Source organism: Telmatherina bonti (assembly GCF_933228915.1).
Source record: "Telmatherina bonti genome assembly, chromosome: 14".
NCBI lineage: Eukaryota > Metazoa > Chordata > Actinopteri > Atheriniformes > Telmatherinidae > Telmatherina > Telmatherina bonti.
In genome coordinates, this window is record NC_136612.1 from 1,094,859 (window position 1) to 1,122,450 (window position 27,592).

The 27,592-nt window shown below is 38.3% G+C and overlaps 1 protein-coding gene across 1 annotated transcript in view; it reads left to right on the forward strand.

Annotated features, from left to right (window-relative positions):
• The window catches only part of LOC306765236 (von Willebrand factor C domain-containing protein 2-like), a gene marked incomplete at both ends in the record, with an annotated part of 107,064 nt that overhangs the window by 12,113 nt on the left and 67,359 nt on the right, over positions 1–27,592 (forward strand). The window contains one exon of the mRNA XM_079252638.1: positions 1,507–1,636. Coding sequence (XP_079108764.1) covers positions 1,507–1,636 — 130 coding nt within the window. The remainder of the gene's footprint in view (positions 1–1,506; positions 1,637–27,592) is intronic.

Below are 27,592 nucleotides of genomic sequence, written 5' to 3' on the forward strand. Positions count from 1 at the left end.
TCCAGATCCAGAACCTAGTTCAGATCCAGAGCCTAGTCCAGATCCAGAGCCTTTTCCAGATCCAGAGCCTAGTCCAGATCCAGAACCTAGTCCAGATCCGAGCTTAGTCCAGATCCAGAGCCTAGTCCAGATCCGAGCTTAGTCCAGATCCAGAGCCTAGTCCAGATCCAGAGCCTAGTCCAGATCCAGAACCTTTTACAGATCCAGAGCCTAGTCCAGATCCAGAACGTAGTCCAGATCCTGAGCTTAGTCCAGATCCAGAGCCTAGTCCAGATCCAGAGCCTAGTCCAGATCCAGAACCTTTTACAGATCCAGAGCCTAGTCCAGATCCAGAACGTAGTCCAGATCCAGAGCTTAGTCCAGATCCAGAACCTAGTCCAGATCCAGAACCTAGTCCAGATCCAGAGCCTAGTCCAGATCCAGAACCTAGTCCAGATCCGAGCCTAGTCCAGATCCAGAGCCTAGTCCAGATCCAGAACCTTTTACAGATCCAGAGCCTAGTCCAGATCCAGAACGTAGTCCAGATCCAGAGCTTAGTCCAGATCCAGAACCTAGTCCAGATCCAGAACCTAGTCCAGATCCAGAGCCTAGTCCAGATCCAGAACCTAGTCCAGATCCGAGCTTAGTCCAGATCCAGAGCCTAGTCCAGATCCAGAGCCTAGTCCAGATCCAGAACCTTTTACAGATCCAGAGCCTAGTCCAGATCCAGAGCCTAGTCCAGATCCAAGCCTAGTCCAGATCCAGAGCCTAGTCCAGATCCAGAACGTAGTCCAGATCCAGAGCTTAGTCCAGATCCAGAGCCTAGTCCAGATCCAGAGCCTAGTCCAGATCCAGAACCTTTTACAGATCCAGAGCCTAGTCCAGATCCAGAACCTAGTCCAGATCCAAGCTTAGTCCAGATCCAGAGCTTAGTCCAGATCCAAGCCTAGTCCAGATCCAAGCCTAGTCCAGATCCAGAACTGTTTATGAGTGTGTGTGGCCGCGTGCCGTTTGGGGCTCTCCGCGGGTTTTCAGCAGAGAAAAGAGTCTGTCAGGAGATGATGCCATGAACACACAGCAGCCTGTTGGTGTGTTTCAGTCTGAACTGAAACTGGGTTCATCTTTCTGGACCTGCTTCTGGTCTTCCCTGTTCCCCTGCTTCCATCCATCCCACCCGGCCGTGTGTTTTCTGTGTGTGTGTTTTCTGTGTGTGTGTGTGTGTGTGTGTGTGTTTTCTGTGTGTGTGTGTGTGTGTGTGTGTGTTTTCTTTGTGTGTGTGTGTGTGTGTGTGTGTGTTTTCTGTGTGTGTGTGTGTGCCAGTTGTTCTTCCCAGCATCTCTTCTGTCTTTAAACTGGAAAATTTGCTTGTCCGACTTGTTTTCGCTCCCTTCAGGGACAGTTGTGTTTTTCCCACCTGGTCCGGTTGGAACTGAGCGAAGAGAAGAACCAGAACCAGAACCAACCTTAGCTTGTTATCTTCATGTTGGTTCCAAAGTCCCACATGAAAACCCTTCTGTTGCGTTTCAGCTGTCGAGGTGTGAGCGGTGTCGGTGCGAGGCCAACAGGGAGGTGTATTGCAGCATCTCCGACTGCCCGGCCCCCCACTGCGTGAATCCCACCTACGAGCCCAACCACTGCTGTCCCATCTGTAAGACCGGTAAGACCAAAGAATCTTCACTTTTATCCCAAATGTGGACATGCGGGACACAGGAAGCCGAAACCTCCTGTTGGACGAACCGGCGAAAAGTAGATTTAGCCTGAACCCATGAAAATGGATCACAGTATCATTTATCCTTCTAACAACGTGCAAAATGTAAAATGTAAAACATTTTTAAAAATATTTGGCCTTTATTACCATGTGATATGTCTGGTTTTATAGCCTAATGTCAGTCTTCCAACATTTCCAAAACCCCAGAGTGGCACAAAACCTAAATATCGCCAGACAAAATCACCAGTGGAAAGTTTTTTGCGCTCTCATGGGGTTCCAATGTAGAAGTATATTTCAGGAAAAACTTTCCACATTTCCACAGCCCCCAACATGGCGTGGGAAGGTTATTCCCGATGAAGATGGCACAGTGTGGAGCCAACAGCGAAACCCAGAGTTATACAGCGAATCAGGAAGGAAGGGCTTCAGAAAGCCGTTGCAAATGTTCCGGAGTAGGAAAATCAATGGCCACACAACATCTGAGGAAAGGTTTTGCTGGAAATACTGTTCGGTAGAAACACCTGTGTTGTGAAAATTTTATGTTCGAACTTTTTCATTTATTTCATAATCTTTAGCGTATATTAATTTCTGATTATGGCTTTGTGGGCTTTCTGAAGACGTCATGATGAAGGAAATAACTTAGTTACAGTATCTACCTTTTAGTTAACGTGTCTCCTTATCTACCTGTTAGTTAACGTGTCTGCTTATCTACCTTTTAGTTAACGTGTCTGCTTATCTACCTGTTAGTTAACATGTCTGCTTATCGACCTGTTAGTTAACGTGTCTGCTTATCTACCTTTTAGTTAACATGTCTGCTTATCGACCTGTTAGTTAACGTGTCTGCTTATCTACCTTTTAGTTAACGTGTCTGCTTATCTACCTTTTAGTTAACATGTCTGCTTATCTACCTGTTAGTTAACGTGTCTGCTTATCTACCTTTTAGTTAACATGTCTGCTTATCTACCTGTTAGTTAACGTGTCTGCTTATCGACCTGTTAGTTAACGTGTCTGCTTATCTACCTTTTAGTTAACATGTCTGCTTATCTACCTTTTAGTTAACGTGTCTGCTTATCTACCTGTTAGTTAACGTGTCTGCTGATCTACCTGTTAGTTAACGTGTCTGCTTATCGACCTGTTAGTTAACGTGTCTGCTTATCTACCTTTTAGTTAACATGTCTGCTTATCGACCTGTTAGTTAACGTGTCTGCTTATCTACCTTTTAGTTAACGTGTCTGCTTATCTACCTGTTAGTTAACGTGTCTGCTTATCTACCTTTTAGTTAACATGTCTGCTTATCTACCTGTTAGTTAACGTGTCTGCTTATCTACCTTTTAATTAACGTGTCTGCTTATCGACCTGTTAGTTAACGTGTCTGCTTATCGACCTGTTAGTTAACGTGTCTGCTTATCTACCTTTTAGTTAACATGTCTGCTTATTGACCTGTTAGTTAACGTGTCTGCTTATCGACCTGTTAGTTAACGTGTCTGCTTATCTACCTTTTAGTTAACATGTCTGCTTATCTACCTTTTAGTTAACGTGTCTGCTTATCTACCTGTTAGTTAACGTGTCTGCTGATCTACCTGTTAGTTAACGTGTCTGCTTATCGACCTGTTAGTTAACATGTCTGCTTATCGACCTGTTAGTTAACGTGTCTGCTTATCTACCTTTTAGTTAACATGTCTGCTTATCTACCTTTTAGTTAACGTGTCTGCTTATCTACCTGTTAGTTAACGTGTCTGCTGATCTACCTGTTAGTTAACGTGTCTGCTTATCGACCTGTTAGTTAACATGTCTGCTTATCTACCTGTTAGTTAACGTGTCTGCTTATCTACCTTTTAGTTAACATGTCTGCTTATCTACCTGTTAGTTAACATGTCTGCTTATCTACCTGTTAGTTAACGTGTCTGCTTATCTACCTTTTAGTTAACGTGTCTGCTTATCGACCTGTTAGTTAACGTGTCTGCTTATCTACCTTTTAGTTAACGTGTCTGCTTATCTACCTGTTAGTTAACGTGTCTGCTTATCTACCTTTTAGTTAACGTGTCTGCTTATCTACCTTTTAGTTAACGTGTCTGCTTATCTACCTGTTAGTTAACATGTCTGCTTATCTACCTGTTAGTTAACGTGTCTGCTTATCTACCTTTTAGTTAACGTGTCTGCTTATCGACCTGTTAGTTAACGTGTCTGCTTATCTACCTTTTAGTTAACGTGTCTGCTTATCTACCTGTTAGTTAATGTGTCTGCTTATCTACCTTTTAGTTAACATGTCTGCTTATCTACCTTTTAGTTAACGTGTCTGCTTATCGACCTGTTAGTTAACGTGTCTGCTTATCTACCTTTTAGTTAACGTGTCTGCTTATCGACCTGTTAGTTAACGTGTCTGCTTATCTACCTTTTAGTTAACATGTCTGCTTATCGACCTGTTAGTTAACGTGTCTGCTTATCTACCTGTTAGTTAACGTGTCTGCTTATCGACCTGTTAGTTAACGTGTCTGCTTATCTACCTTTTAGTTAACATGTCTGCTTATCGACCTGTTAGTTAACGTGTCTGCTTATCGACCTGTTAGTTAACGTGTCTGCTTATCTACCTTTTAGTTAACATGTCTGCTTATCTACCTTTTAGTTAACGTGTCTGCTTATCTACCTGTTAGTTAACGTGTCTGCTGATCTACCTGTTAGTTAACATGTCTGCTTATCTACCTGTTAGTTAACGTCTCTGCTTATCTACCTTTTAGTTAACATGTCTGCTTATCTACCTGTTAGTTAACATGTCTGCTTATCTACCTGTTAGTTAACGTGTCTGCTTATCTACCTTTTAGTTAACGTGTCTGCTTATCGACCTGTTAGTTAACGTGTCTGCTGATCTACCTTTTAGTTAACGTGTCTGCTTATCTACCTGTTAGTTAACATGTCTGCTTATCTACCTTTTAGTTAACGTGTCTGCTTATCTACCTTTTAGTTAACGTGTCTGCTTATCTACCTGTTAGTTAACATGTCTGCTGATCTACCTGTTAGTTAACGTGTCTGCTTATCTACCTTTTAGTTAACATGTCTGCTTATCGACCTGTTAGTTAACGTGTCTGCTTATCTACCTTTTAGTTAACGTGTCTGCTTATCTACCTGTTAGTTAATGTGTCTGCTTATCTACCTTTTAGTTAACATGTCTGCTTATCGACCTGTTAGTTAACGTGTCTGCTTATCTACCTTTTAGTTAACGTGTCTGCTTATCTACCTGTTAGTTAATGTGTCTGCTTATCGACCTGTTAGTTAACGTGTCTGCTTATCTACCTGTTAGTTAACGTGTCTGCTTATCTACCTGTTAGTTAACGTGTCTGCTTATCGACCTGTTAGTTAACGTGTCTGCTTATCTACCTTTTAGTTAACATGTCTGCTTATCGACCTGTTAGTTAACGTGTCTGCTTATCGATCTGTTAGTTAACGTGTCTGCTTATCGACCTGTTAGTTAACGTGTCTGCTTATCTACCTTTTAGTTAACGTGTCTGCTTATCTACCTGTTAGTTAACGTGTCTGCTTATCTACCTTTTAGTTAACGTGTCTGCTTATCGACCTGTTAGTTAACGTGTCTGCTTATCGACCTGTTAGTTAACGTGTCTGCTTATCTACCTTTTAGTTAACGTGTCTGCTAATCGACCTGTTAGTTAACGTGTCTGCTTATCGACCTGTTAGTTAACGTGTCTGCTTATCTACCTTTTAGTTAACGTGTCTGCTTATCTACCTTTTAGTTAACATGTCTGCTTATCGACCTGTTAGTTAACGTGTCTGCTTATCGATCTGTTAGTTAACGTGTCTGCTTATCGACCTGTTAGTTAACGTGTCTGCTTATCTACCTGTTAGTTAACGTGTCTGCTTATCTACCTTTTAGTTAACGTGTCTGCTTATCGACCTGTTAGTTAACGTGTCTGCTTATCTACCTTTTAGTTAACGTGTCTGCTTATCGACCTGTTAGTTAACGTGTCTGCTTATCTACCTTTTAGTTAACATGTCTGCTTATCGACCTGTTAGTTAACGTGTCTGCTTATCGATCTGTTAGTTAACGTGTCTGCTTATCGACCTGTTAGTTAACGTGTCTGCTTATCTACCTTTTAGTTAACGTGTCTGCTTATCTACCTGTTAGTTAACGTGTCTGCTTATCTACCTTTTAGTTAACGTGTCTGCTTATCGACCTGTTAGTTAACGTGTCTGCTTATCGACCTGTTAGTTAACGTGTCTGCTTATCTACCTGTTAATTAACGTGTCTGCTTATCTACCTTTTAGTTAACATGTCTGCTTATCTACCTGTTAGTTAACGTGTCTGCTTATCGACCTGTTAGTTAACGTGTCTGCTTATCTACCTTTTAGTTAACATGTCTGCTTATCGACCTTTTAGTTAACGTGTCTGCTTATCTACCTTTTAGTTAATGTGTTTGCTTATCGACCTGTTAGTTAACGTGTCTGCTTATCTACCTTTTAGTTAACATGTCTGCTTATCTACCTTTTAGTTAACGTGTCTGCTTATCTACCTTTTAGTTAATGTGTTTGCTTATCGACCTGTTAGTTAACGTGTCTGCTTATCTACCTTTTAGTTAACGTGTCTGCTTATCTACTTTTTAGTTAACGTGTCTGCTTATCTACCTTTTAGTTAACATGTCTGCTTATCTACCTTTTAGTTAACGTGTCTGCTTATCGACCTGTTAGTTAACGTGTCTGCTTATCTACCTTTTAGTTAACGTGTCTGCTTATCGACCTGTTAGTTAACGTGTCTGCTTATCTACCTTTTAGTTAACGTGTCTGCTTATCGACCTGTTAGTTAACGTGTCTGCTTATCTACCTTTTAGTTAACATGTCTGCTTATCGACCTGTTAGTTAACGTGTCTGCTTATCTACCTGTTAGTTAACGTGTCTGCTTATCTACCTGTTAGTTAACGTGTCTGCTTATCAACCTGTTAGTTAACGTGTCTGCTTATCTACCTTTTAGTTAACATGTCTGCTTATCGACCTGTTAGTTAACGTGTCTGCTTATCGATCTGTTAGTTAACGTGTTTGCTTATCGATCTGTTAGTTAACGTGTTTGCTTATCGACCTGTTAGTTAACGTGTCTGCTTATCTACCTTTTAGTTAATGTGTCTGCTTATCTACCTGTTAGTTAACGTGTCTGCTTATCTACCTTTTAGTTAACGTGTCTGCTTATCTACCTTTTAGTTAACATGTCTGCTTATCTACCTGTTAGTTAACGTGTCTGCTTATCTACCTTTTAGTTAACATGTCTGCTTATCTACCTTTTAGTTAACGTGTCTGCTTATCTACCTTTTAGTTAATGTGTTTGCTTATCGACCTGTTAGTTAACGTGTCTGCTTATCTACCTTTTAGTTAACGTGTCTGCTTATCTACCTTTTAGTTAACGTGTCTGCTTATCTACCTTTTAGTTAATGTGTTTGCTCATCGACCTGTTAGTTAACGTGTCTGCTTATCTACCTTTTAGTTAACGTGTCTGCTTATCTACTTTTTAGTTAATGTGTTTGCTTATCGACCTGTTAGTTAACGTGTCTGCTTATCTACCTTTTAGTTAACGTGTCTGCTTATCTACCTTTTAGTTAATGTGTTTGCTTATCTACCTTTTAGTTAATGTGTTTGCATATCTACCTGTTAGTAAACATTTCTGCTTATCTACCTGTTAGTTAACGTGTCTGCTTATCTACCTTTTAGTTAACGTGTCTGCTTATCGACCTGTTAGTTAACGTGTCTGCTTATCTACCTTTTAGTTAACGTGTCTGCTTATCTACCTTTTAGTTAACATGTCTGCTTATCGACCTGTTAGTTAACGTGTCTGCTTATCGATCTGTTAGTTAACGTGTCTGCTTATCGACCTGTTAGTTAACGTGTCTGCTTATCTACCTGTTAGTTAACGTGTCTGCTTATCTACCTTTTAGTTAACGTGTCTGCTTATCGACCTGTTAGTTAACGTGTCTGCTTATCTACCTTTTAGTTAACGTGTCTGCTTATCGACCTGTTAGTTAACGTGTCTGCTTATCTACCTTTTAGTTAACATGTCTGCTTATCGACCTGTTAGTTAACGTGTCTGCTTATCGATCTGTTAGTTAACGTGTCTGCTTATCGACCTGTTAGTTAACGTGTCTGCTTATCTACCTTTTAGTTAACGTGTCTGCTTATCTACCTGTTAGTTAACGTGTCTGCTTATCTACCTTTTAGTTAACGTGTCTGCTTATCGACCTGTTAGTTAACGTGTCTGCTTATCGACCTGTTAGTTAACGTGTCTGCTTATCTACCTGTTAATTAACGTGTCTGCTTATCTACCTTTTAGTTAACATGTCTGCTTATCTACCTGTTAGTTAACGTGTCTGCTTATCGACCTGTTAGTTAACGTGTCTGCTTATCTACCTTTTAGTTAACATGTCTGCTTATCGACCTTTTAGTTAACGTGTCTGCTTATCTACCTTTTAGTTAATGTGTTTGCTTATCGACCTGTTAGTTAACGTGTCTGCTTATCTACCTTTTAGTTAACATGTCTGCTTATCTACCTTTTAGTTAACGTGTCTGCTTATCTACCTTTTAGTTAATGTGTTTGCTTATCGACCTGTTAGTTAACGTGTCTGCTTATCTACCTTTTAGTTAACGTGTCTGCTTATCTACTTTTTAGTTAACGTGTCTGCTTATCTACCTTTTAGTTAACATGTCTGCTTATCTACCTTTTAGTTAACGTGTCTGCTTATCGACCTGTTAGTTAACGTGTCTGCTTATCTACCTTTTAGTTAACGTGTCTGCTTATCGACCTGTTAGTTAACGTGTCTGCTTATCTACCTTTTAGTTAACGTGTCTGCTTATCGACCTGTTAGTTAACGTGTCTGCTTATCTACCTTTTAGTTAACATGTCTGCTTATCGACCTGTTAGTTAACGTGTCTGCTTATCTACCTGTTAGTTAACGTGTCTGCTTATCTACCTGTTAGTTAACGTGTCTGCTTATCAACCTGTTAGTTAACGTGTCTGCTTATCTACCTTTTAGTTAACATGTCTGCTTATCGACCTGTTAGTTAACGTGTCTGCTTATCGATCTGTTAGTTAACGTGTTTGCTTATCGATCTGTTAGTTAACGTGTTTGCTTATCGACCTGTTAGTTAACGTGTCTGCTTATCTACCTTTTAGTTAATGTGTCTGCTTATCTACCTGTTAGTTAACGTGTCTGCTTATCTACCTTTTAGTTAACGTGTCTGCTTATCTACCTTTTAGTTAACATGTCTGCTTATCTACCTGTTAGTTAACGTGTCTGCTTATCTACCTTTTAGTTAACATGTCTGCTTATCTACCTTTTAGTTAACGTGTCTGCTTATCTACCTTTTAGTTAATGTGTTTGCTTATCGACCTGTTAGTTAACGTGTCTGCTTATCTACCTTTTAGTTAACGTGTCTGCTTATCTACCTTTTAGTTAACGTGTCTGCTTATCTACCTTTTAGTTAATGTGTTTGCTCATCGACCTGTTAGTTAACGTGTCTGCTTATCTACCTTTTAGTTAACGTGTCTGCTTATCTACTTTTTAGTTAATGTGTTTGCTTATCGACCTGTTAGTTAACGTGTCTGCTTATCTACCTTTTAGTTAACGTGTCTGCTTATCTACCTTTTAGTTAATGTGTTTGCTTATCTACCTTTTAGTTAATGTGTTTGCATATCTACCTGTTAGTAAACATTTCTGCTTATCTACCTGTTAGTTAACGTGTCTGCTTATCTACCTTTTAGTTAACGTGTCTGCTTATCGACCTGTTAGTTAACGTGTCTGCTTATCTACCTTTTAGTTAACATGTCTGCTTATCTACCTGTTAGTTAACGTGTCTGCTTATCTACCTTTTAGTTAACGTGTCTGCTTATCGACCTGTTAGTTAACGTGTCTGCTTATCTACCTTTTAGTTAACATGTCTGCTTATCGACCTGTTAGTTAACGTGTCTGCTTATCGATCTGTTAGTTAACGTGTCTGCTTATCGACCTGTTAGTTAACGTGTCTGCTTATCTACCTTTTAGTTAACGTGTCTGCTTATCTACCTGTTAGTTAACGTGTCTGCTTATCTACCTTTTAGTTAACGTGTCTGCTTATCGACCTGTTAGTTAACGTGTCTGCTTATCTACCTTTTAGTTAACATGTCTGCTTATCTACCTTTTAGTTAATGTGTTTGCTTATCGACCTGTTAGTTAACGTGTCTGCTTATCTACCTTTTAGTTAACGTGTCTGCTTATCTACTTTTTAGTTAACGTGTCTGCTTATCTACCTTTTAGTTAACATGTCTGCTTATCTACCTTTTAGTTAACGTGTCTGCTTATCGACCTGTTAGTTAACGTGTCTGCTTATCTACCTTTTAGTTAACGTGTCTGCTTATCGACCTGTTAGTTAACGTGTCTGCTTATCTACCTTTTAGTTAACGTGTCTGCTTATCGACCTGTTAGTTAACGTGTCTGCTTATCTACCTTTTAGTTAACATGTCTGCTTATCGACCTGTTAGTTAACGTGTCTGCTTATCTACCTGTTAGTTAACGTGTCTGCTTATCTACCTGTTAGTTAACGTGTCTGCTTATCAACCTGTTAGTTAACGTGTCTGCTTATCTACCTTTTAGTTAACATGTCTGCTTATCGACCTGTTAGTTAACGTGTCTGCTTATCGATCTGTTAGTTAACGTGTTTGCTTATCGATCTGTTAGTTAACGTGTTTGCTTATCGACCTGTTAGTTAACGTGTCTGCTTATCTACCTTTTAGTTAATGTGTCTGCTTATCTACCTGTTAGTTAACGTGTCTGCTTATCTACCTTTTAGTTAACGTGTCTGCTTATCTACCTTTTAGTTAACATGTCTGCTTATCTACCTGTTAGTTAACGTGTCTGCTTATCTACCTTTTAGTTAACGTGTCTGCTTATCTACCTTTTAGTTAATGTGTTTGCTTATCGACCTGTTAGTTAACGTGTCTGCTTATCTACCTTTTAGTTAACGTGTCTGCTTATCTACCTTTTAGTTAACGTGTCTGCTTATCTACCTTTTAGTTAATGTGTTTGCTCATCGACCTGTTAGTTAACGTGTCTGCTTATCTACCTTTTAGTTAACGTGTCTGCTTATCTACTTTTTAGTTAATGTGTTTGCTTATCGACCTGTTAGTTAACGTGTCTGCTTATCTACCTTTTAGTTAACGTGTCTGCTTATCTACCTTTTAGTTAATGTGTTTGCTTATCTACCAGTTAGTTAACATGTCTGCTTATCTACTTTTTAGTTAACGTGTCTGCTTATCTACCTTTTAGTTAATGTGTTTGCTTATCTACCTTTTAGTTAATGTGTTTGCATATCTACCTGTTAGTAAACATTTCTGCTTATCTACCTGTTAGTTAACGTGTCTGCTTATCTACCTTTTAGTTAACGTGTCTGCTTATCGACCTGTTAGTTAACGTGTCTGCTTATCTACCTTTTAGTTAACATGTCTGCTTATCTACCTGTTAGTTAACGTGTCTGCTTATCTACCTTTTAGTTAATGTGTTTGCTTATCGACCTGTTAGTTAACGTATCTGCTTATCTACCTTTTAGTTAATGTGTTTGCTTATCTACCTTTTAGTTAACGTGTCTGCTTATCTACCTGTTAGTTAACGTGTCTGCTTATCGACCTGTTAGTTAACGTATCTGCTTATCTACCTTTTAGTTAATGTGTTTGCTTATCTACCTTTTAGTTAACGTGTCTGCTTATCTACCTTTTAGTTAACGTGTCTGCTTATCTACCTTTTAGTTAACGTGTCTGCTTATCTACCTGTTAGTTAACGTGTCTGCTTATCTACCTTTTAGTTAACGTGTCTGCTTATCTACCTGTTGGTTAACGTATCTGCTTATCTACCTTTTAGTTAACGTGTCTGCTTATCTACCTGTTAGTTAACGTGTCTGCTTATCTACCTTTTAGTTAATGTGTTTGCTTATCTACCTTTTAGTTAATGTGTTTGCTTATCTACCTTTTAGTTAACGTGTCTGCTTATCTACCTTTTAGTTAACGTGTCTGCTTATCGACCTGTTAGTTAACGTGTCTGCTTATCTACCTTTTAGTTAATGTGTTTGCTTATCGACCTGTTAGTTCACGTATCTGCTTATCTACCTTTTAGTTAACATGTCTGCTTATCTACCTGTTAGTTAACGTGTCTGCTTATCTACCTTTTAGTTAACGTGTCTGCTTATCTACCTGTTAGTTAACGTGTCTGCTTATCGACCTGTTAGTTAACGTGTCTGCTTATCTACCTTTTAGTTAACATGTCTGCTTATCTACCTGTTAGTTAACGTGTCTGCTTATCTACCTTTTAGTTAATGTGTTTGCTTATCGACCTGTTAGTTAACGTATCTGCTTATCTACCTTTTAGTTAATGTGTTTGCTTATCTACCTTTTAGTTAACGTGTCTGCTTATCTACCTGTTAGTTAACGTGTCTGCTTATCGACCTGTTAGTTAACGTATCTGCTTATCTACCTTTTAGTTAATGTGTTTGCTTATCTACCTTTTAGTTAACGTGTCTGCTTATCTACCTTTTAGTTAACGTGTCTGCTTATCTACCTTTTAGTTAACGTGTCTGCTTATCTACCTGTTAGTTAACGTGTCTGCTTATCTACCTTTTAGTTAACGTGTCTGCTTATCTACCTGTTGGTTAACGTATCTGCTTATCTACCTTTTAGTTAACGTGTCTGCTTATCTACCTGTTAGTTAACGTGTCTGCTTATCTACCTTTTAGTTAATGTGTTTGCTTATCTACCTTTTAGTTAATGTGTTTGCTTATCTACCTTTTAGTTAACGTGTCTGCTTATCTACCTTTTAGTTAACGTGTCTGCTTATCGACCTGTTAGTTAACGTGTCTGCTTATCTACCTTTTAGTTAATGTGTTTGCTTATCGACCTGTTAGTTAACGTATCTGCTTATCTACCTTTTAGTTAACATGTCTGCTTATCTACCTGTTAGTTAACGTGTCTGCTTATCTACCTTTTAGTTAACGTGTCTGCTTATCTACCTGTTAGTTAACGTGTCTGCTTATCTACCTTTTAGTTAACATGTCGGCTTATCTACCTGTTAGTTAACGTGTCTGCTTATCGACCTGTTAGTTAACGTGTCTGCTTATCTACCTTTTAGTTAACATGTCTGCTTATCTACCTTTTAGTTAACGTGTCTGCTTATCTACCTGTTAGTTAACGTGTCTGCTGATCTACCTGTTAGTTAACGTGTCTGCTTATCGACCTGTTAGTTAACGTGTCTGCTTATCTACCTTTTAGTTAACATGTCTGCTTATCGACCTGTTAGTTAACGTGTCTGCTTATCTACCTTTTAGTTAACGTGTCTGCTTATCTACCTGTTAGTTAACGTGTCTGCTTATCTACCTTTTAGTTAACATGTCTGCTTATCTACCTGTTAGTTAACGTGTCTGCTTATCTACCTTTTAATTAACGTGTCTGCTTATCGACCTGTTAGTTAACGTGTCTGCTTATCGACCTGTTAGTTAACGTGTCTGCTTATCTACCTTTTAGTTAACATGTCTGCTTATCGACCTGTTAGTTAACGTGTCTGCTTATCGACCTGTTAGTTAACGTGTCTGCTTATCTACCTTTTAGTTAACATGTCTGCTTATCTACCTTTTAGTTAACGTGTCTGCTTATCTACCTGTTAGTTAACGTGTCTGCTGATCTACCTGTTAGTTAACGTGTCTGCTTATCGACCTGTTAGTTAACATGTCTGCTTATCTACCTGTTAGTTAACGTGTCTGCTTATCTACCTTTTAGTTAACATGTCTGCTTATCTACCTTTTAGTTAACGTGTCTGCTTATCTACCTGTTAGTTAACGTGTCTGCTTATCGACCTGTTAGTTAACGTGTCTGCTTATCTACCTTTTAGTTACCATGTCTGCTTATCTACCTTTTAGTTAACGTGTCTGCTTATCGACCTGTTAGTTAACGTGTCTGCTGATCTACCTGTTAGTTAACGTGTCTGCTTATCGACCTGTTAGTTAACATGTCTGCTTATCTACCTGTTAGTTAACGTGTCTGCTTATCTACCTTTTAGTTAACATGTCTGCTTATCTACCTGTTAGTTAACATGTCTGCTTATCTACCTGTTAGTTAACGTGTCTGCTTATCTACCTTTTAGTTAACGTGTCTGCTTATCGACCTGTTAGTTAACGTGTCTGCTTATCTACCTTTTAGTTAACGTGTCTGCTTATCTACCTGTTAGTTAACATGTCTGCTTATCTACCTGTTAGTTAACGTGTCTGCTTATCTACCTTTTAGTTAACATGTCTGCTTATCGACCTGTTAGTTAACGTGTCTGCTTATCTACCTTTTAGTTAACGTGTCTGCTTATCGACCTGTTAGTTAACGTGTCTGCTTATCTACCTTTTAGTTAACATGTCTGCTTATCTACCTGTTAGTTAACGTGTCTGCTTATCTACCTTTTAGTTAATGTGTTTGCTTATCGACCTGTTAGTTAACGTATCTGCTTATCTACCTTTTAGTTAATGTGTTTGCTTATCTACCTTTTAGTTAACGTGTCTGCTTATCTACCTGTTAGTTAACGTGTCTGCTTATCGACCTGTTAGTTAACGTATCTGCTTATCTACCTTTTAGTTAATGTGTTTGCTTATCTACCTTTTAGTTAACGTGTCTGCTTATCTACCTTTTAGTTAACGTGTCTGCTTATCTACCTTTTAGTTAACGTGTCTGCTTATCTACCTGTTAGTTAACGTGTCTGCTTATCTACCTTTTAGTTAACGTGTCTGCTTATCTACCTGTTGGTTAACGTATCTGCTTATCTACCTTTTAGTTAACGTGTCTGCTTATCTACCTGTTAGTTAACGTGTCTGCTTATCTACCTTTTAGTTAATGTGTTTGCTTATCTACCTTTTAGTTAATGTGTTTGCTTATCTACCTTTTAGTTAACGTGTCTGCTTATCTACCTTTTAGTTAACGTGTCTGCTTATCGACCTGTTAGTTAACGTGTCTGCTTATCTACCTTTTAGTTAATGTGTTTGCTTATCGACCTTTTAGTTAACGTATCTGCTTATCTACCTTTTAGTTAACATGTCTGCTTATCTACCTGTTAGTTAACGTGTCTGCTTATCTACCTTTTAGTTAACGTGTCTGCTTATCTACCTGTTAGTTAACGTGTCTGCTTATCTACCTTTTAGTTAATGTGTTTGCTTATCTACCTTTTAGTTAACATGTCTGCTTATCTACCTGTTAGTTAACGTGTCTGCTTATCTACCTTTTAGTTAACATGTCTGCTTATCTACCTGTTAGTTAACGTGTCTGCTTATCGACCTGTTAGTTAACGTGTCTGCTTATCTACCTTTTAGTTAACATGTCTGCTTATCTACCTTTTAGTTAACGTGTCTGCTTATCTACCTGTTAGTTAACGTGTCTGCTGATCTACCTGTTAGTTAACGTGTCTGCTTATCGACCTGTTAGTTAACGTGTCTGCTTATCTACCTTTTAGTTAACATGTCTGCTTATCGACCTGTTAGTTAACGTGTCTGCTTATCTACCTTTTAGTTAACGTGTCTGCTTATCTACCTGTTAGTTAACGTGTCTGCTTATCTACCTTTTAGTTAACATGTCTGCTTATCTACCTGTTAGTTAACGTGTCTGCTTATCTACCTTTTAATTAACGTGTCTGCTTATCGACCTGTTAGTTAACGTGTCTGCTTATCGACCTGTTAGTTAACGTGTCTGCTTATCTACCTTTTAGTTAACATGTCTGCTTATCGACCTGTTAGTTAACGTGTCTGCTTATCGACCTGTTAGTTAACGTGTCTGCTTATCTACCTTTTAGTTAACATGTCTGCTTATCTACCTTTTAGTTAACGTGTCTGCTTATCTACCTGTTAGTTAACGTGTCTGCTGATCTACCTGTTAGTTAACGTGTCTGCTTATCGACCTGTTAGTTAACATGTCTGCTTATCTACCTGTTAGTTAACGTGTCTGCTTATCTACCTTTTAGTTAACATGTCTGCTTATCTACCTTTTAGTTAACGTGTCTGCTTATCTACCTGTTAGTTAACGTGTCTGCTTATCGACCTGTTAGTTAACGTGTCTGCTTATCTACCTTTTAGTTAACATGTCTGCTTATCTACCTTTTAGTTAACGTGTCTGCTTATCGACCTGTTAGTTAACGTGTCTGCTGATCTACCTGTTAGTTAACGTGTCTGCTTATCGACCTGTTAGTTAACATGTCTGCTTATCTACCTGTTAGTTAACGTGTCTGCTTATCTACCTTTTAGTTAACATGTCTGCTTATCTACCTGTTAGTTAACATGTCTGCTTATCTACCTGTTAGTTAACGTGTCTGCTTATCTACCTTTTAGTTAACGTGTCTGCTTATCGACCTGTTAGTTAACGTGTCTGCTTATCTACCTTTTAGTTAACGTGTCTGCTTATCTACCTGTTAGTTAACATGTCTGCTTATCTACCTGTTAGTTAACGTGTCTGCTTATCTACCTTTTAGTTAACATGTCTGCTTATCGACCTGTTAGTTAACGTGTCTGCTTATCTACCTTTTAGTTAACGTGTCTGCTTATCTACCTTTTAATTAACGTGTCTGCTTATCGACCTGTTAGTTAACGTGTCTGCTTATCGACCTGTTAGTTAACGTGTCTGCTTATCTACCTTTTAGTTAACATGTCTGCTTATCGACCTGTTAGTTAACGTGTCTGCTTATCGACCTGTTAGTTAACGTGTCTGCTTATCTACCTTTTAGTTAACATGTCTGCTTATCTACCTTTTAGTTAACGTGTCTGCTTATCTACCTGTTAGTTAACGTGTCTGCTGATCTACCTGTTAGTTAACGTGTCTGCTTATCGACCTGTTAGTTAACATGTCTGCTTATCTACCTGTTAGTTAACGTGTCTGCTTATCTACCTTTTAGTTAACATGTCTGCTTATCTACCTTTTAGTTAACGTGTCTGCTTATCTACCTGTTAGTTAACGTGTCTGCTTATCGACCTGTTAGTTAACGTGTCTGCTTATCTACCTTTTAGTTAACATGTCTGCTTATCTACCTTTTAGTTAACGTGTCTGCTTATCGACCTGTTAGTTAACGTGTCTGCTGATCTACCTGTTAGTTAACGTGTCTGCTTATCGACCTGTTAGTTAACATGTCTGCTTATCTACCTGTTAGTTAACGTGTCTGCTTATCTACCTTTTAGTTAACATGTCTGCTTATCTACCTGTTAGTTAACATGTCTGCTTATCTACCTGTTAGTTAACGTGTCTGCTTATCTACCTTTTAGTTAACGTGTCTGCTTATCTACCTGTTAGTTAACGTGTCTGCTTATCTACCTTTTAGTTAACATGTCTGCTTATCTACCTTTTAGTTAACGTGTCTGCTTATCGACCTGTCAGTTAACGTGTCTGCTTATCTACCTTTTAGTTAACGTGTCTGCTTATCGACCTGTTAGTTAACGTGTCTGCTTATCTACCTTTTAGTTAACATGTCTGCTTATCGACCTGTTAGTTAACGTGTCTGCTTATCTACCTGTTAGTTAACGTGTCTGCTTATCTACCTGTTAGTTAACGTGTCTGCTTATCTACCTTTTAGTTAACATGTCTGCTTATCGACCTGTCAGTTAACGTGTCTGCTTATCTACCTGTTAGTTAACGTGTCTGCTTATCTACCTGTTAGTTAACGTGTCTGCTTATCGACCTGTTAGTTAACGTGTCTGCTTATCTACCTGTTAGTTAATGTGTCTGCTTATCTACCTTTTAGTTAACATGTCTGCTTATCTACCTTTTAGTTAACGTGTCTGCTTATCGACCTGTTAGTTAACGTGTCTGCTTATCTACCTTTTAGTTAACGTGTCTGCTTATCGACCTGTTAGTTAACGTGTCTGCTTATCGACCTGTTAGTTAACGTGTCTGCTTATCTACCTTTTAGTTAATGTGTTTGCTTATCTACCTTTTAGTTAACGTGTCTGCTTATCTACCTTTTAGTTAACATGTCTGCTTATCGACCTGTTAGTTAACGTGTCTGCTTATCGATCTGTTAGTTAACGTGTCTGCTTATCGACCTGTTAGTTAACGTGTCTGCTTATCTACCTTTTAGTTAACGTGTCTGCTTATCTACCTGTTAGTTAACGTGTCTGCTTATCTACCTTTTAGTTAACGTGTCTGCTTATCGACCTGTTAGTTAACGTGTCTGCTTATCTACCTTTTAGTTAACGTGTCTGCTTATCGACCTGTTAGTTAACGTGTCTGCTTATCTACCTTTTAGTTAACGTGTCTGCTTATCGACCTGTTAGTTAACGTGTCTGCTTATCTACCTTTTAGTTAACATGTCTGCTTATCGACCTGTTAGTTAACGTGTCTGCTTATCTACCTGTTAGTTAACGTGTCTGCTTATCGACCTGTTAGTTAACGTGTCTGCTTATCTACCTTTTAGTTAACATGTCTGCTTATCGACCTGTTAGTTAACGTGTCTGCTTATCGACCTGTTAGTTAACGTGTCTGCTTATCGACCTGTTAGTTAACGTGTCTGCTTATCTACCTTTTAGTTAACATGTCTGCTTATCTACCTTTTAGTTAACGTGTCTGCTTATCTACCTGTTAGTTAACGTGTCTGCTGATCTACCTGTTAGTTAACGTGTCTGCTTATCGACCTGTTAGTTAACATGTCTGCTTATCTACCTGTTAGTTAACGTGTCTGCTTATCTACCTTTTAGTTAACATGTCTGCTTATCTACCTGTTAGTTAACATGTCTGCTTATCTACCTGTTAGTTAACGTGTCTGCTTATCTACCTTTTAGTTAACGTGTCTGCTTATCGACCTGTTAGTTAACGTGTCTGCTTATCTACCTTTTAGTTAACGTGTCTGCTTATCTACCTGTTAGTTAACATGTCTGCTTATCTACCTTTTAGTTAACGTGTCTCCTTATCTACCTTTTAGTTAACGTGTCTGCTTATCTACCTGTTAGTTAACATGTCTGCTTATCTACCTGTTAGTTAACGTGTCTGCTTATCTACCTTTTAGTTAACATGTCTGCTTATCGACCTGTTAGTTAACGTGTCTGCTTATCTACCTTTTAGTTAACGTGTCTGCTTATCTACCTGTTAGTTAATGTGTCTGCTTATCTACCTTTTAGTTAACATGTCTGCTTATCGACCTGTTAGTTAACGTGTCTGCTTATCTACCTTTTAGTTAACGTGTCTGCTTATCTACCTGTTAGTTAATGTGTCTGCTTATCTACCTTTTAGTTAACATGTCTGCTTATCTACCTTTTAGTTAACGTGTCTGCTTATCGACCTGTTAGTTAACGTGTCTGCTTATCGACCTGTTAGTTAACGTGTCTGCTTATCTACCTTTTAGTTAACATGTCTGCTTATCGACCTGTTAGTTAACGTGTCTGCTTATCTACCTGTTAGTTAACGTGTCTGCTTATCGACCTGTTAGTTAACGTGTCTGCTTATCTACCTTTTAGTTAACGTGTCTGCTTATCGACCTGTTAGTTAACGTGTCTGCTTATCGACCTGTTAGTTAACGTGTCTGCTTATCTACCTTTTAGTTAACGTGTCTGCTTATCTACCTGTTAGTTAACATGTCTGCTTATCTACCTTTTAGTTAACGTGTCTGCTTATCGACCTGTTAGTTAACGTGTCTGCTTATCTACCTTTTAGTTAACGTGTCTGCTTATCGACCTTTTAGTTAACGTGTCTGCTTATCTACCTTTTAGTTAACATGTCTGCTTATCGACCTGTTAGTTAACGTGTCTGCTTATCGATCTGTTAGTTAACGTGTCTGCTTATCGACCTGTTAGTTAACGTGTCTGCTTATCTACCTTTTAGTTAACGTGTCTGCTTATCTACCTGTTAGTTAACGTGTCTGCTTATCTACCTGTTAGTTAACATGTCTGCTTATCTACCTGTTAGTTAACGTGTCTGCTTATCTACCTTTTAGTTAACATGTCTGCTTATCGACCTGTTAGTTAACGTGTCTGCTTATCTACCTTTTAGTTAACGTGTCTGCTTATCTACCTTTTAATTAACGTGTCTGCTTATCGACCTGTTAGTTAACGTGTCTGCTTATCGACCTGTTAGTTAACGTGTCTGCTTATCTACCTTTTAGTTAACATGTCTGCTTATCGACCTGTTAGTTAACGTGTCTGCTTATCGACCTGTTAGTTAACGTGTCTGCTTATCTACCTTTTAGTTAACATGTCTGCTTATCTACCTTTTAGTTAACGTGTCTGCTTATCTACCTGTTAGTTAACGTGTCTGCTGATCTACCTGTTAGTTAACGTGTCTGCTTATCGACCTGTTAGTTAACATGTCTGCTTATCTACCTGTTAGTTAACGTGTCTGCTTATCTACCTTTTAGTTAACATGTCTGCTTATCTACCTTTTAGTTAACGTGTCTGCTTATCTACCTGTTAGTTAACGTGTCTGCTTATCGACCTGTTAGTTAACGTGTCTGCTTATCTACCTTTTAGTTAACATGTCTGCTTATCTACCTTTTAGTTAACGTGTCTGCTTATCGACCTGTTAGTTAACGTGTCTGCTGATCTACCTGTTAGTTAACGTGTCTGCTTATCGACCTGTTAGTTAACATGTCTGCTTATCTACCTGTTAGTTAACGTGTCTGCTTATCTACCTTTTAGTTAACATGTCTGCTTATCTACCTGTTAGTTAACATGTCTGCTTATCTACCTGTTAGTTAACGTGTCTGCTTATCTACCTTTTAGTTAACGTGTCTGCTTATCTACCTGTTAGTTAACGTGTCTGCTTATCTACCTTTTAGTTAACATGTCTGCTTATCTACCTTTTAGTTAACGTGTCTGCTTATCGACCTGTCAGTTAACGTGTCTGCTTATCTACCTTTTAGTTAACGTGTCTGCTTATCGACCTGTTAGTTAACGTGTCTGCTTATCTACCTTTTAGTTAACATGTCTGCTTATCGACCTGTTAGTTAACGTGTCTGCTTATCTACCTGTTAGTTAACGTGTCTGCTTATCTACCTGTTAGTTAACGTGTCTGCTTATCTACCTTTTAGTTAACATGTCTGCTTATCGACCTGTTAGTTAACGTGTCTGCTTATCTACCTGTTAGTTAACGTGTCTGCTTATCTACCTGTTAGTTAACGTGTCTGCTTATCGACCTGTTAGTTAACGTGTCTGCTTATCTACCTGTTAGTTAATGTGTCTGCTTATCTACCTTTTAGTTAACATGTCTGCTTATCTACCTTTTAGTTAACGTGTCTGCTTATCGACCTGTTAGTTAACGTGTCTGCTTATCTACCTTTTAGTTAACGTGTCTGCTTATCGACCTGTTAGTTAACGTGTCTGCTTATCGACCTGTTAGTTAACGTGTCTGCTTATCTACCTTTTAGTTAATGTGTTTGCTTATCTACCTTTTAGTTAACGTGTCTGCTTATCTACCTTTTAGTTAACATGTCTGCTTATCGACCTGTTAGTTAACGTGTCTGCTTATCGACCTGTTAGTTAACGTGTCTGCTTATCTACCTTTTAGTTAACGTGTCTGCTTATCTACCTGTTAGTTAACGTGTCTGCTTATCTACCTTTTAGTTAACGTGTCTGCTTATCGACCTGTTAGTTAACGTGTCTGCTTATCTACCTTTTAGTTAACGTGTCTGCTTATCGACCTGTTAGTTAACGTGTCTGCTTATCTACCTTTTAGTTAACGTGTCTGCTTATCGACCTGTTAGTTAACGTGTCTGCTTATCTACCTTTTAGTTAACATGTCTGCTTATCGACCTGTTAGTTAACGTGTCTGCTTATCTACCTGTTAGTTAACGTGTCTGCTTATCGACCTGTTAGTTAACGTGTCTGCTTATCTACCTTTTAGTTAACATGTCTGCTGATCTACCTGTTAGTTAACGTGTCTGCTTATCTACCTGTTAGTTAACATGTCTGCTTATCTACCTGTTAGTTAACGTGTCTGCTTATCTACCTTTTAGTTAACGTGTCTGCTGATCTACCTGTTAGTTAACGTGTCTGCTTATCGACCTGTTAGTTAACATGTCTGCTTATCTACCTGTTAGTTAACGTGTCTGCTTATCTACCTTTTAGTTAACATGTCTGCTTATCTACCTGTTAGTTAACATGTCTGCTTATCTACCTGTTAGTTAACGTGTCTGCTTATCTACCTTTTAGTTAACGTGTCTGCTTATCGACCTGTTAGTTAACGTGTCTGCTTATCTACCTTTTAGTTAACGTGTCTGCTTATCTACCTGTTAGTTAACATGTCTGCTTATCTACCTTTTAGTTAACGTGTCTCCTTATCTACCTTTTAGTTAACGTGTCTGCTTATCTACCTGTTAGTTAACATGTCTGCTTATCTACCTGTTAGTTAACGTGTCTGCTTATCTACCTTTTAGTTAACATGTCTGCTTATCGACCTGTTAGTTAACGTGTCTGCTTATCTACCTTTTAGTTAACGTGTCTGCTTATCTACCTGTTAGTTAATGTGTCTGCTTATCTACCTTTTAGTTAACATGTCTGCTTATCGACCTGTTAGTTAACGTGTCTGCTTATCTACCTTTTAGTTAACGTGTCTGCTTATCTACCTGTTAGTTAATGTGTCTGCTTATCTACCTTTTAGTTAACATGTCTGCTTATCTACCTTTTAGTTAACGTGTCTGCTTATCGACCTGTTAGTTAACGTGTCTGCTTATCGACCTGTTAGTTAACGTGTCTGCTTATCTACCTTTTAGTTAACATGTCTGCTTATCGACCTGTTAGTTAACGTGTCTGCTTATCTACCTGTTAGTTAACGTGTCTGCTTATCGACCTGTTAGTTAACGTGTCTGCTTATCTACCTTTTAGTTAACATGTCTGCTTATCGACCTGTTAGTTAACGTGTCTGCTTATCGACCTGTTAGTTAACGTGTCTGCTTATCGACCTGTTAGTTAACGTGTCTGCTTATCTACCTTTTAGTTAACGTGTCTGCTTATCTACCTGTTAGTTAACATGTCTGCTTATCTACCTTTTAGTTAACGTGTCTGCTTATCGACCTGTTAGTTAACGTGTCTGCTTATCTACCTTTTAGTTAACGTGTCTGCTTATCGACCTTTTAGTTAACGTGTCTGCTTATCTACCTTTTAGTTAACATGTCTGCTTATCGACCTGTTAGTTAACGTGTCTGCTTATCGATCTGTTAGTTAACGTGTCTGCTTATCGACCTGTTAGTTAACGTGTCTGCTTATCTACCTTTTAGTTAACGTGTCTGCTTATCTACCTGTTAGTTAACGTGTCTGCTTATCTACCTTTTAGTTAACGTGTCTGCTTATCGACCTGTTAGTTAACGTGTCTGCTTATCGACCTGTTAGTTAACGTGTCTGCTGATCTACCTTTTAGTTAACGTGTCTGCTTATCTACCTGTTAGTTAACGTGTCTGCTTATCTACCTTTTAGTTAACATGTCTGCTTATCTACCTGTTAGTTAACGTGTCTGCTTATCGACCTGTTAGTTAACGTGTCTGCTTATCTACCTTTTAGTTAACATGTCTGCTTATCGACCTTTTAGTTAACGTGTCTGCTTATCTACCTTTTAGTTAATGTGTTTGCTTATCGACCTGTTAGTTAACGTGTCTGCTTATCTACCTTTTAGTTAACATGTCTGCTTATCTACCTTTTAGTTAACGTGTCTGCTTATCGACCTGGTAGTTAACGTGTCTGCTTATCTACCTTTTACTTAACGTGTCTGCTTATCTACCTGTTAGTTAACATGTCTGCTTATCTACCTTTTAGTTAACGTGTCTGCTTATCTACCTTTTAGTTAACGTGTCTTCTTATCTACCTGTTAGTTAACATGTCTGCTTATCTACCTGTTAGTTAACGTGTCTGCTTATCTACCTTTTAGTTAACGTGTCTGCTTATCTACCTGTTAGTTAACATGTCTGCTTATCTACCTTTTAGTTAACGTGTCTGCTTATCTACCTTTTAGTTAACGTGTCTTCTTAGCTACCTGTTAGTTAACATGTCTGCTTATCTACCTGTTAGTTAACGTGTCTGCTTATCTACCTTTTAGTTAACGTGTCTGCTTATCTACCTTTTAGTTAACATGTCTGCTTATCTACCTTTTAGTTAACGTGTCTGCTTATCGACCTGGTAGTTAACGTGTCTGCTTATCTACCTTTTACTTAACGTGTCTGCTTATCTACCTGTTAGTTAACATGTCTGCTTATCTACCTTTTAGTTAACGTGTCTGCTTATCTACCTTTTAGTTAACGTGTCTTCTTATCTACCTGTTAGTTAACATGTCTGCTTATCTACCTGTTAGTTAACGTGTCTGCTTATCTACCTTTTAGTTAACATGTCTGCTTATCTACCTTTTAGTTAACGTGTCTGCTTATCTACCTGTTAGTTAACGTGTCTGCTGATCTACCTGTTAGTTAACGTGTCTGCTTATCGACCTGTTAGTTAACATGTCTGCTTATCTACCTGTTAGTTAACGTGTCTGCTTATCTACCTTTTAGTTAACATGTCTGCTTATCTACCTGTTAGTTAACATGTCTGCTTATCTACCTGTTAGTTAACGTGTCTGCTTATCTACCTTTTAGTTAACGTGTCTGCTTATCGACCTGTTAGTTAACGTGTCTGCTTATCTACCTTTTAGTTAACGTGTCTGCTTATCGACCTGTTAGTTAACGTGTCTGCTTATCTACCTTTTAGTTAACGTGTCTGCTTATCGACCTGTTAGTTAACGTGTCTGCTTATCTACCTTTTAGTTAACGTGTCTGCTTATCGACCTGTTAGTTAACGTGTCTGCTTATCTACCTTTTAGTTAACATGTCTGCTTATCGACCTGTTAGTTAACGTGTCTGCTTATCTACCTGTTAGTTAACGTGTCTGCTTATCGACCTGTTAGTTAACGTGTCTGCTTATCTGCCTTTTAGTTAACATGTCTGCTTATCGACCTGTTAGTTAACGTGTCTGCTTATCGACCTGTTAGTTAACGTGTCTGCTTATCTACCTTTTAGTTAACATGTCTGCTTATCTACCTTTTAGTTAACGTGTCTGCTGATCTACCTGTTAGTTAACGTGTCTGCTTATCGACCTGTTAGTTAACATGTCTGCTTATCTACCTTTTAGTTAACGTGTCTGCTTATCTACCTGTTAGTTAACGTGTCTGCTTATCTACCTGTTAGTTAACGTGTCTGCTTATCGACCTGTTAGTTAACATGTCTGCTTATCTACCTGTTAGTTAACATGTCTGCTTATCTACCTTTTAGTTAACGTGTCTGCTTATCGACCTGTTAGTTAACGTGTCTGCTTATCTACCTTTTAGTTAACATGTCTGCTTATCTACCTGTTAGTTAACATGTCTGCTTATCTACCTTTTAGTTAACGTGTCTCCTTATCTACCTTTTAGTTAACGTGTCTGCTTATCTACCTGTTAGTTAACATGTCTGCTTATCTACCTGTTAGTTAACGTGTCTGCTTATCTACCTTTTAGTTAACGTGTCTGCTTATCTACCTTTTAGTTAACGTGTCTGCTTATCTACCTGTTAGTTAATGTGTCTGCTTATCTACCTTTTAGTTAACATGTCTGCTTATCGACCTGTTAGTTAACGTGTCTGCTTATCTACCTTTTAGTTAACGTGTCTGCTTATCTACCTGTTAGTTAATGTGTCTGCTTATCTACCTTTTAGTTAACATGTCTGCTTATCTACCTTTTAGTTAACGTGTCTGCTTATCGACCTGTTAGTTAACGTGTCTGCTTATCGACCTGTTAGTTAACGTGTCTGCTTATCTACCTTTTAGTTAACATGTCTGCTTATCGACCTGTTAGTTAACGTGTCTGCTTATCTACCTTTTAGTTAACGTGTCTGCTTATCTACCTGTTAGTTAATGTGTCTGCTTATCTACCTTTTAGTTAACATGTCTGCTTATCGACCTGTTAGTTAACGTGTCTGCTTATCTACCGTTTAGTTAACGTGTCTGCTTATCTACCTGTTAGTTAACATGTCTGCTTATCTACCTTTTAGTTAACGTGTCTGCTTATCGACCTGTTAGTTAACGTGTCTGCTTATCTACCTTTTAGTTAACATGTCTGCTTATCGACCTGTTAGTTAACGTGTCTGCTTATCGACCTGTTAGTTAACGTGTCTGCTTATCTACCTTTTAGTTAACATGTCTGCTTATCTACCTTTTAGTTAACGTGTCTGCTTATCGACCTGGTAGTTAACGTGTCTGCTTATCTACCTTTTACTTAACGTGTCTGCTTATCTACCTGTTAGTTAACATGTCTGCTTATCTACCTTTTAGTTAACGTGTCTGCTTATCTACCTTTTAGTTAACGTGTCTTCTTATCTACCTGTTAGTTAACATGTCTGCTTATCTACCTGTTAGTTAACGTGTCTGCTTATCTACCTTTTAGTTAACGTGTCTGCTTATCTACCTGTTAGTTAACATGTCTGCTTATCTACCTTTTAGTTAACGTGTCTGCTTATCTACCTTTTAGTTAACGTGTCTTCTTATCTACCTGTTAGTTAACATGTCTGCTTATCTACCTGTTAGTTAACGTGTCTGCTTATCTACCTTTTAGTTAACGTGTCTGCTTATCTACCTTTTAGTTAACATGTCTGCTTATCTACCTTTTAGTTAACGTGTCTGCTTATCGACCTGGTAGTTAACGTGTCTGCTTATCTACCTTTTACTTAACGTGTCTGCTTATCTACCTGTTAGTTAACATGTCTGCTTATCTACCTTTTAGTTAACGTGTCTGCTTATCTACCTTTTAGTTAACGTGTCTTCTTATCTACCTGTTAGTTAACATGTCTGCTTATCTACCTGTTAGTTAACGTGTCTGCTTATCTACCTTTTAGTTAACGTGTCTGCTTATCTACCTGTTAGTTAACATGTCTGCTTATCTACCTTTTAGTTAACGTGTCTGCTTATCTACCTGTTAGTTAATGTGTCTGCTTATCTACCTTTTAGTTAACATGTCTGCTTATCTACCTTTTAGTTAACGTGTCTGCTTATCGACCTGTTAGTTAACGTGTCTGCTTATCTACCTGTTAGTTAACGTGTCTGCTTATCGACCTGTTAGTTAACGTGTCTGCTTATCTACCTTTTAGTTAACATGTCTGCTTATCGACCTGTTAGTTAACGTGTCTGCTTATCTACCTGTTAGTTAACATGTCTGCTTATCTACCTTTTAGTTAACGTGTCTGCTTATCTACCTGTTAGTTAACATGTCTGCTTATCGACCTGTTAGTTAACGTGTCTGCTTATCGATCTGTTAGTTAACGTGTCTGCTTATCGACCTGTTAGTTAACGTGTCTGCTTATCGACCTGTTAGTTAACGTGTCTGCTTATCTACCTTTTAGTTAACATGTTTGCTTATCTACCTTTTAGTTAACGTGTCTGCTTATCTACCTGTTAGTTAACGTGTCTGCTGATCTACCTGTTAGTTAACGTGTCTGCTTATCGACCTGTTAGTTAACATGTCTGCTTATCTACCTGTTAGTTAACGTGTCTGCTTATCTACCTTTTAGTTAACATGTCTGCTTATCTACCTGTTAGTTAACATGTCTGCTTATCTACCTGTTAGTTAACGTGTCTGCTTATCTACCTTTTAGTTAACGTGTCTGCTTATCGACCTGTTAGTTAACGTGTCTGCTTATCTACCTTTTAGTTAACGTGTCTGCTTATCTACCTGTTAGTTAACATGTCTGCTTATCTACCTTTTAGTTAACGTGTCTGCTTATCTACCTTTTAGTTAACGTGTCTGCTTATCTACCTGTTAGTTAACATGTCTGCTTATCTACCTGTTAGTTAACGTGTCTGCTTATCTACCTTTTAGTTAACATGTCTGCTTATCGACCTGTTAGTTAACGTGTCTGCTTATCTACCTTTTAGTTAACGTGTCTGCTTATCTACCTGTTAGTTAATGTGTCTGCTTAT